The sequence below is a fragment of the Labeo rohita genome, chromosome 20, assembly GCF_022985175.1.
Source record: "Labeo rohita strain BAU-BD-2019 chromosome 20, IGBB_LRoh.1.0, whole genome shotgun sequence".
Lineage (NCBI taxonomy): Eukaryota > Metazoa > Chordata > Actinopteri > Cypriniformes > Cyprinidae > Labeo > Labeo rohita.
This window is the reverse complement of record NC_066888.1, coordinates 30,051,716-30,062,580: the sequence shown is the minus strand read 5'-3', so window position 1 is coordinate 30,062,580 and position 10,865 is coordinate 30,051,716. Positions and strand designations below refer to the sequence as shown.

The 10,865-nt window shown below is 32.5% G+C and overlaps 1 protein-coding gene across 1 annotated transcript; it reads right to left on the bottom strand.

The window, feature by feature from the left end:
* Nucleotides 1-719: 719 nt before the first annotated feature.
* tram2 (translocation associated membrane protein 2) lies at nt 720-10,472 on the bottom strand. Its single transcript, XM_051138652.1, has 11 exons — nt 10,265-10,472; nt 7,780-7,843; nt 7,583-7,692; nt 7,328-7,444; nt 7,186-7,244; nt 6,220-6,304; nt 6,036-6,106; nt 5,492-5,596; nt 4,843-4,986; nt 4,601-4,761; nt 720-832 (listed from the first exon to the last, which is right to left on the bottom strand). Exons 1-11 carry the CDS (start codon nt 10,382-10,384, stop codon nt 756-758), a joined length of 1,113 nt encoding a protein of 370 aa, XP_050994609.1. The 5' UTR covers nt 10,385-10,472; the 3' UTR covers nt 720-755.
* Between the last annotated feature and the right edge of the window lie 393 nt (nt 10,473-10,865).

The window sequence follows — 10,865 nt, the reverse complement described above, 5'->3', positions numbered from 1 at the left end:
CTAACAGGCTTTTTTTGACATGCAAAACTTTTTTTTTAATTAAACATGACAAGGACATATTTTCATTAGAAATTCCCATCCATTATCAGTTGATAAGATGAAAAACAAAAACAAGTGTTGAAATGTTTCTGCAAAGACAAAAAACTCAAAACAATAACTATTCAAAAAGGTTCAATATTTATAAAGCATCGTCATATACAATCACATATCAAACTGCATAAACGTACAAAGCAAGACTGAATGTTTGCTGTGTGTTCAGGGTCATTTCACTACTATAACACTTGTTCCTACCTCAAACATGATATTCCATTGTTTCTTTGCCGGTTTTTTTGGATTGTCACCTAAGTTTTTTTTTTTGTTCATTACAAACCCAGAACGTGTGTGAGAAAGTCTTACAATAACACCTCAGATCTGAATCACCTCATTGAGTTAAATGTCACTGCTAGGCCTCCGTAGTTGCCCGTTTTGTACCTCAAGACATGCAGATACAGAAAAACAAACTAACCTCAAAACAGCGCTTTAATAAAGAAAGACTGAGTGAAGTTTAGAAACGTATGCAAGAGAAATAACAAATACTGAAACTGGAAAGAGAAGTTTAGTACGTTGACCAGAGCCTGTTGAGGGTGCCGTCATCACTTCCTCTGAGAAACGCCACATGCACTTCTCTTGATGTGGAAACAGGAAGCAGCAGGCCGATGAACTGGTTCCTGTGCCCTCGATGTGTGGAGGCCATGCACTGGAATGGGACTGAAGTTTTACGGCGCTTTGATCTTCTTGAGACGAGGAGATGTGCCGTTCTCTGCTTTAATCAGTCCGTTCTCATGGTGACCGACTGCAGGACATACAAACAGCTCGTGTTAGAGAAGAAAAATGCATTGAAAAACACCAAACAACATCACACCTGTAACCAAACACATCAGACCTACAAAACCAGTGTCTGTCATTCTTCAGTCACGTTTTGGCTTTCACACATACAATAAAAAGTATATTGCCTAGAGGGCGAAAAAATATAACATTCTTTACAAAAGCTGTATGTAAAAGCTGTTTTTTTTCCTTTCAGTAGACAATTCCAAGCTATTCATGATAGCTTTGTGTGACGAAAACAACCAAATTTAAGGGTCACAAATGTGCATGAAGTGCGTGCATGCATCGTCTAGTTTCACAATCCAAAAAAAAAAAAAAAAAAAAAAAAAGTCAAAGGTCAAGTCAAAATTGAGACAACTTGCACTTCTGCGAACATACAGTTGAGGTCAAAAGTTTACCCCACCCCCCTTTCAGAATCTGCAAAATGTTAATTATTTTAACCAAAACAAGAGATATCATACAAAATGCATGTTATTGTTTATTTAGTACTGACCTGAATAAGATATTTCACATAAGATGTTTACACATAGTCCACAAGAGAAAATAATAGTTGAATTTATAAAAATGACCCTGCTCAAAACTTTACATACACTTGATTCTTATTACCGTGTTTTTACCTGAATGATCCACAGCTGTTTTTTGTTTAGTGATAGTTGTTCATGAGTCCCTTGTTTGTCCAGAACAGTTAAACTGCCTGCTCTTCTTCAGAAAAAAAAAAAAAAAAAAAAAAAAAAAAAAAAAAATCTTCAGGTCCCACAAATTTTTGGGTTTTCCAGTATTTTGTACTTGAACAATTGAACTTTCCAACAATGACTGTATTATTTTGAGATCCATCTTTTCACAATGAGGACAACTGAGGGACTCGTATGCAACTATTACAGAATATTCAGACGCTCATTGATGCTCCAGAAGGAAACACAATGCATTAAGAGTCGGGGGGTAAAAACTTTTTGCATTTGAAGATCAGGGTAAATTTAGTTTATTCTGTCTTCTGTACCCTCTGAAGAGCAGTACTAAATGAAAATAAATAAATAAATGTTATTTAGGCAAAATAAGAAAAATGTACACATCTCCATTCTTTTCAAAAGTTTTCACCCCCCTTAATGCATCGTTTTTCCTTCTGGAGCATCATCGAGCATTTGAACCTTCTGTAATAGTTGCATACGAGTCCCTCAGTTGTCCTCAGTGTGAAAAGATGGATCTCAGCATCATACAGTCATTGCTGGAAAGGGTTCAAATACACTGAAAATGCTGAAAAACAAAGAATTTGTTGGACCTGCATGATTTTTCTAATGAACAGCAGGAAGTTTAATTGTTCAGGACAAACAAGGGGCTGATGAACTACTATCACTAAACAAGCAAAACAGCTGTGGATCATTCAGGTAACAATTTTTAAACAAAGTATTAAGAATCAAGAATATGTAAACTTTTGAACAGGGTCATTTTTATAATTTTTTTATAATTATAATTTGTAAATTTTCTCTTGTGGACTATATGTAAACATCTTTTAAGTGAAACATCTTATTCAGGTCAGTCCTAAATAAATAACACACATTTTTAATGATCCCTCTTATTTTGGTAAAACAATGAACATTTTGCAGATTCTGAAAGGGGGGGTGTAAACTTTTGACCTCAACTATGTGTTTTCCCCTCAAAATTAGACTTTATAACTCACAATTGCAAGTTTTTAAAATCTCACAATTCTGAGAAAAAAAACAAAGTTCAAAACTGTGTGAAAAGTCAGAATTGTGAGCTACAAACTTGCAATTTCGAGAGAAAAAAAATGATACAAGAATTCTGAGAAAAACAAACAAAAACAAAAAAACAGATTAAAAAAACAAAAAAAAAAACAAAGAAAAAGTCTAAAATTTCTTATTTAGTGGGAGAAACAGGCTGAAAATAAGCACTAAAAATAAGTGAGAAACTATATTACCCTCACAATAGTTTGAGAAAAAGCCAAGGCAGTAGTAGTACAAACAGCCATAAATACTTCTCACACAAAGTACAAACAATGTATGCGTGTAATGACTAGTAGTGCATAGCAAAGTGTTATAGAAAATGCCTCATTCATTCATTCCAAAAAAAAAAAAAAAAAAAAAACCTTTTTCTGTGTCTGTGAACCTAATTTTGAACATACAAAATATGTTGGTCAAATTGATCCCAACACAATCGAAATACAATGTAAATAGATGGGAATTATTACATTTGTCACATATTTTACATGTTTTAAATATCTGACAAGCTACAACAGATGTTTTCTATTTTTATGTTAATCTTCAGTGTTTTTCATAGTGTTGATTTTTGGCAAACTGCATGGAAACCAACAAAACCGACCGGATTAATAGCATTTTTTGGGGTAAACCAACTCTTATTGCTTAGTCTATCTAGCGCACTTTAATTTAGCACAACTCTACTGAAAACAAACCGCTGTAGGACTTACTTTAAAACAATTTTTACTCAGAAACTGCTAGTTAATTTCACACTGGGTACACTGGGTTTCTGCAAGTTTTAAATGTATATAAAAAAAAAAAAAAAAGTAAAAAAAAAAATTAAGAAATAAATAAAACAATAGGTCAAATCTTGTTTCTTGAGACATTTTTCAAAATGAAAAAAAGACGACAAATATCTGCCAGTGGGCTCAGAAAAATCTACTTAATTCAAAGGAAAAAAGTTTTTCTTCCACATAGACAGATGTTTGATCTTGTTTTAAGGATAAACTCAAGTTTGTTTCTCGACAAACCCGACTTCACATATCCTCATTTTGCATCTTAAGTAAATACATCTTGATTTAACAATGTTTAAAAATGTACATTGGAAAAAAATCAAGATAAAAGTACTGACAATGACTGATTGACTGACGTTCACGTCTTTCTGTCTTCAGTTAGAAATTATGGTTTTTGCTGATTTTGCTAAAAAAAAAAAAAAAGATTTGTCCATTTTGCTGAACGAGACTCAAAGGTCCGAGTCGGTAAAATGATCTGAACTTCCCATCACTACTACGAATCACGTCTTCGAATCACCACAAGTTCATCGTCTGTGTTTTCTGGCTCAAAAAGGTGGAGTATGTTGAAAAACTCCATCTTATTTTCTCCTAAAACTTCAGAATTGTCCGACATTGTTGTACCTTTTTGTTTGTAAACAGCGTTTGACTTACTTGCACTTTCTTAGTCTTTGCGCGTTCGCTTTGTAAACTCTGGGTCTGTAGTTCTGCGTGACCTTTCAACATGATTCAATAGTACGTTAAGCTTTTGTGCTTAAAGTATACAAATTTTTATTTTCCGAAAAATATGACCAATCGTTTCGCTAGGTAAGACCCTTCTTCCTCGACTGGGATCATTTAGAGCCTTTGAAGCTGCATTTAAACTACATTTTGGAAGTTCAAAATCGGGGCACCAATGAAGTCTATTATATGACGAAAAATCCTGAAATATTTTCCTCAAAAAACAATTTCTTCACGACCGAAAACAGAAAGACATGAACATCTTGGATGACAAGGGGGTGAGTAAATTATTTGTGAATTGTTGTTCTGGAAGTGGACTTCTCCTTTAATTTGTGGTAGAGCAAATCACGACTTTTAAAGAACTTTCAGACCTGCAGAAACCCTGTTACAAAGAAATAGCAGAAGTAGTAGAAATTTTGAAGTAGTAAGACCAAAATAGTTCTTTCTTGTATAAGTTACTCCAATATTTATTTTTAAACATTCAGCTGCAAAAAATAATTTATAGAGTGTACGCACCTGAATCACGTTTGAGCGTGCGCTGCATCTGTTGTTTGGCTGCCGCTCTCTTCCGGGCCGCCTGCTCCAGTCTCAGCTCACGCGTTCGGCTCAGCTGGAAACGGAAGAACTTCCAGAGCAGCCACGATTGAGTGAAACACACCACGAACAACACCAGCAGTCTGTGTGACAAACACATTGCGGGTTATCCTCATGTCCGGGTCTCACGTGAAATGATGAGCTACAATGAGTGTGAATCTCACCTGATAGAAAGAGTGTTGAAGTTTCCCGTCTCCAAATCAAGCGTCTGGTTTTCAGAACGAGCCAAACCGAAGCCCACAGCCAGGAACATGAGAGTCAGAGTGATCATACGGGTCAGGACGAACCCAATGGACCACATCTCAAACCTACAAACACAATACAAGCATGTTTGCTGTTATACAGAGATTATGATATACACTACTGTCAAAAAGTGTCTACTGCTCATCAAGGCTCCATTTATTTGATCAAAAATGTAGTAAAAACAGTAAAATTGTGAAATATTATTAGAGTTTAAAATAAGTGTACTATATTTGAATACATGTTAAAAATGTAATTTATTCCTGTGATCAAAGCTGAATTTTCAGCATCATTACTCCAGTCTTCAGTGTCACAGGATCCTTCAGAAATCAATATAATGTGCTGATTTGCTGTTCAAGAAACATGTTGAAAACTTTTGCGTTGCTTCATAATTTTTTTGAAAACCATGAAATATTTTTTTTTACGATTATTTGATGAACAAAGTTCAAAAGAACGGCATTTATTTGAAATTGCATTTTTTTTTTTGGTAACATTATAAATTTACGGTCACTTTTTATCAGTTGCATCCTTAAAAAAAAAAAATATGCATGTGTGTGATGAAGTGTGGCTCACATTTTGTGGTGGTTTTCATCAATGAAGTAAAACAACCGAGACAGATGGAAACCCATCTCAGAAAGATACTGGAGAAACAACAAAACCAGTCCAACCCGCGTCAAACTGAAAAGAGATGAAAAATACATAGAAATTGAACACTCACTCGGTAGAAATATCTGATTATAAATTAACAGTTTTTTAATTAAAATATTATTTAAAGCATATATACACTAGAAGTCACAGTTTTCGAACAGTAAGATTTTTAAAAAAATTAATCCTGCATTTATTTGATCAAAAGCACAGCAAAAACAGTAAAAAATTGTAATATTTTTACTGTTTAAAATAACTGCTTTCTATTTGAATATATTTTAAAATGTAATTTATGCCTGTGAATTCATACCTGATTTTTTTGCATCATTACTCCAGTCACATGATTCTTCAGAAATCATCGTAATATTCTGATTTGCTTATATATATTTATTTTATTTTATTTTAATTTTTTTTTTGAGGGGTAATTGATTGTTTTTTTATGCGTCTTTGTTTTTTAAGTGTCTCGTCTTACTTCAAGAGATATGCAGCCAGAATGTGTAACAGATAAAGACTGATGTATTGTAGCTGACGTGGGATTTCCTCCTGAAAACAAAAAAAGCAACACAATTCTATCATTATAGAGATTAATTATTATGTATATACATGTATCTCTCTCCGTGCATCAGTGTTTCTATTTTTGTCTCATCTTTTGTTACCTTTCTCACTTTCTGGAAGTAAAGTTCAGGTAGTGCATGAAACCAGTACGCCAGCTGTGTGAGGTAGAAGAACTTCACCTGAAACCTGACAGAAAGATGATATTAGTCAAATGACAAACTGACAGAACCAATCACAATCAAATATGAAACTCATACTGGCATACTTCGAGTTTACATGTTTTGCCATGTTATATATAGTATAACATTGAGTTGAATAAATAAATACACAAAAAAAAAAAAAAAGTTTAAAAATAAATAAATAAATAAATAAATAAATAATAATAATAATAAATATAAAACAAAATATAAAAATCATAAACTAAAAAAAATATTATTCTGCATAAAAATAAAATGTTTTAAAGAGCATTAATACATTTTGCATGTTTTTTTTTACCAATATTATCATTACTTATAAAAAAAAAAAAATACAAAATAAATAAATGTAAAAAAAATAAATAAATACAATTTTTAAAAAAGTGTAACACATCTAAATGTCCAAAATAAGATTTTAATTAATCTATACCTGCATAAATCCGGTTCAGTAATACAACTAGAAAACTAGGTAATTTTCAATTTATACAAACATTTTTCCCCCATTACCATATTGAAAACTGGGAACTGAAATTTGAAATTTGACTAAAATGATCTCACAATCTCCATTTTCTTTAGATTTTTGGATAAAATAAGACTTCCCCCGGTTTTCACAGACAAGGCTTAAACCTAGTCGCAGACTAAAATGCATGTCTGGGCTGTATTAACTGAAAGAAACTTGCACTGACTTGCACTGCACTGACTCATAAAATATGTCAATTTCATTATTTTTTTGTCTCAAGATGCACACAATTAATGTTCTTTTCAAAGGCATATTTATAAAAGACACTTAGCCTAAACCCTGCCTGTGAAATCAGGCCTTTGTTACTGATTTCATGAGATGCACGCTTCGTGATTATGTATGTGTGTATGTACCTCAGGTGAACATGAGGATAATTCTCCCAAAGGCTGCTGGGATGCAGAAGATATCCCTCCTGTCAATCACATAAACAATTAAGTGACAAAAACAGAGAGTGTGATGTTTAATATGTTATGCGTGAGATCTAGCAGCTCTTACTGTGGCGATGACGTAGAGACTCCATAAACTGGACACCAGGTAAAACACACACAGCTGCCCAGATTCATTAAACTTTGTGTTTTTACTCTTCGACAGGTGAAGACGCCGGTTTACCTTCTGAATTGGAGCACACAACAACCAAGAAAATGCAAATTAATAAATAACACAGTATGCACATCACTTCAGCTGTTGCGTGCAAAAAAACTGCACTAATTACATTAAACTACATTAACCAAAATGCACTGCAGCACTTACATCTAGCACATACTCCTGCACCACCGCGTGAAGAATGATGGTGATACAAAGATAGAAGAGGACAGTGGCACAGTCTTTCCATCCGTAATGATACAGAGTCACCTCTCCATCTGAAACACACACACGTGCGTTAGCTCATGTCAGTGATGCATCAGACCGCAGTGGATCTGAGAGACTGTCATGAATGTGTGTCAAACCTGCACTCATGGTACTGATGTTATACTGAGGCTGGATGAATAAAATGGCTGTTTTTGCTGTTGTCTGAAAGAGAGAAGAGAGAGAGATTGGTGTTCAGTGATGAGTAAAACACAGACATGACCCTTGACACAAACACACACACTCACACACACACCACATGATCTATAAAAAACTCATGTGCTTTCATACTTTTACAGCTAGATTAAAGGAGGGTTTTTTTTCTTAAACATTTAAGAACATTGTTAGAGAATGTCTATTTTATTCATGTTTTATTTAAGAGGAAGATGACAACACAGCACAAAGACTTAAAGGAATAAAATGACAATAATCCAGGTTAACTGCTACAAATATTTGACTTGAAATAAATGTAAAAAAATAAAATATGCATATAAAAAAAAAAAAAAACTTTAATTTAGTTTAAGAGAACATTTCATCATTAGGTTTGAATAATTAAAAAAAAATAAAAAATAAAAAATAAATTTAAAAATAATAATAATAATAATAATAATAATAATAATAATTATTTTTATTATTATTATTATTATTATTATTATTATTATTATATATATATATATATATATATATATATATATATATATATATTATATATATAATACAATACAATATAATATATACGCATACATATATACATACATATATATACACATATACACACACACACACAATACTAAACTAATGGGGAAATCTAAGAAGAAAATGCATTCAGATGCATTCTAAAAATTTAATAATGCATCCCAATCTGTTATACTTTGCAATTTAGTTGACAAGGGAACATTTCTCATTCATTTGGTTTGAATTATTAAAAAAAAAAAAAAAAAAAGTTGTCTTAAAAAAAACAAAAATGGCAAAAACACATATGAGTTAATGAAATTTAAAACTTGAAATAAAATAGAATATGAAGATAAAAAACTAATTTAAAACAATATACATATAATATACATAATATACAAATAATTACTGAAAAAAAAATGCAACTAACGGGGGAACAATAAGATAAATAATAATAATAATAATAGTAATAGTAATAGTAATAATAATAACAACAACAACAACAACAACAACAACAACAACAACAAAATTCAGATGCATTATAAAAAAGAATAATATATTGCAATCTGTTACACCTTGCAAATTAATTATCATGGGTACAGAAAAAATTTAAAATAAACAATATACACATAATATACATAATTATTTAAAAACTATTACAGTTTATAGTACAGTATTTCAACAATACTAAAAAAAAAAAAAAAGTGCAACTAACAGGGAAATAATAATATACAAAATAATATTAATAATCTCAAAATAAGTCGATACATTACAAAAGAATATAATAATTTATATGTTACACTCTGCAGTTAGTACCTGCTCTTTATTTACTACATCCTAATAATTTTATTTATTTTTTTGTGTGTGGGTTTATCAAAATTGGGTCTTGCAGGGGAAAAGGTTCAGTGTCAACAAGTGCTGCCGTTTGCTATATTGTTGGACATTTGACTAATAAAACTTAATAAATTTAGTGGAAGTGGTGTGTAAATGAATCCTAAATAAACACTGACCAAAGGACTGACAAGCACATTAGAAAACCACTACTGACATTTTACATAATGCATTTCAGAAGAAAAATCGCATTGACTTTCCACTGATTTGCTTCTTAAAGCGTTTGAATGAAACACACAGATGTTGTGAGCAGCAGGTGTGTGAAACAGCAGACGTAAAGGGGGAAAAACCCTTTTGAACACAGACAGAGAGAAAAGATGCATGAAATGAACCTTGAAGAAAGTTCAGTCCAGTGTTTCTGAAAGTTTGCCAGCATTCAACAGGCTAAAGTGACACACCTGAGAAGACTGTGTGTCTTGAAACTTCAAATGCACATTTGCAGCTTTAGATAACGGATTTAAAATCGACAGATCACGATGCACATGAACACGAAGCGTTTTAAAACAAATTTAAACTGGATTCTTAAGGAATGTCAGTCAAACTCGGAGTGCGTGAGAGATTTGACGTGGCACTTCAGCACAAACATGAACAACATCATAAAACTCAAATGCATCATCATGACACCTGGTTTGTGTGCTTAAATTACATATTAAATGCCTCACGGACTTTATGCATCTGGGCCCTGGTGATAGTGACAATGTTTTGAATAAGCTCGTGAATATTGATCACTTTATAATCACTGAACTTAACCAAAGTGGTATTTAATGCATACTTTTAATGTAAGTGGAATGCATAAACTGGATGTCTGAATTCACTTTTACAAACAGTAGATGATGATGATGATTTTAAAGGTTTTACACATTCAAATAAAAGTGGAATCTGGAAGATTTCGGTCTGTTTTTAAAGTTGCACGTTTAATCTCGAAGTAACTCAGAAGAGAGAAAGAGAGACAGACAGACAGAAAAAACAGCTGGCTGAGACACAGACAAGAAAAAAACGAGAAGCCAAAACTCTTTAACTCACCTCAAACATCAGCCCAATCAAAATGAAAATCACCAAACTAAACACAATGTCCGCGTGATTCTGAATGAGAAACTCTTGGCTGAAGAAGGGATAACTCTTGTTTCTCCTGCGAAAAGCCATTTTACAAGTTCCCGATTTCAGTAGTGCTTTTTTTCCTCCAAATCTAAAACTTCCACGAATCACTCCAAACTTCTGTGAGCTCACTGCGCTTGCGCGCTTTAGCCACGAACCAAATTTAGCGCGCATGCGCGGTAAGAAGCTAGGAATGCCTACTGTGGACTAGTGGGTAACATAATTATTATTATTTAATTTTTATTTCATTTATATTTATAGTAAATTTAATCGTGTAACACCCTCTAAACTAAACTTTCACAGAAATATAAAAATTGCGTAAAATTATATTATGCTATTAAAATTAAATCGGCCAGTATATAACAACTATTTAATTTAATATTATTAAAATATTATAATAAATCAGTTTATGGACTGAACTGTGTAAAATCCACAGCAGCAATCGCTGTGAAATATTTTTAATATCAAATTCCCTAATCATAATGACTGTGATTGGTCTATCCTGACAAGCGCTGAGGAAAGTAACACT

Excerpts from the sequence above, each read along its gene's own strand:
- tram2 (XM_051138652.1), bottom strand. The coding sequence starts at position 10,384 with ATGGCTTTTCGCAGGAGAAACAAGAGTTATCCCTTCTTCAGCCAAGAG. Across the intron at positions 7,245-7,327 it reads GTCTCTACGTCATCGCCACA|GAGGGATATCTTCTGCATCC; the intron begins GTAAGAGCTGCT and ends TGTGATTGACAG. Across the intron at positions 6,305-7,185 it reads TATCCTCATGTTCACCTGAG|GTTTCAGGTGAAGTTCTTCT; the intron begins GTACATACACAC and ends TCTTTCTGTCAG.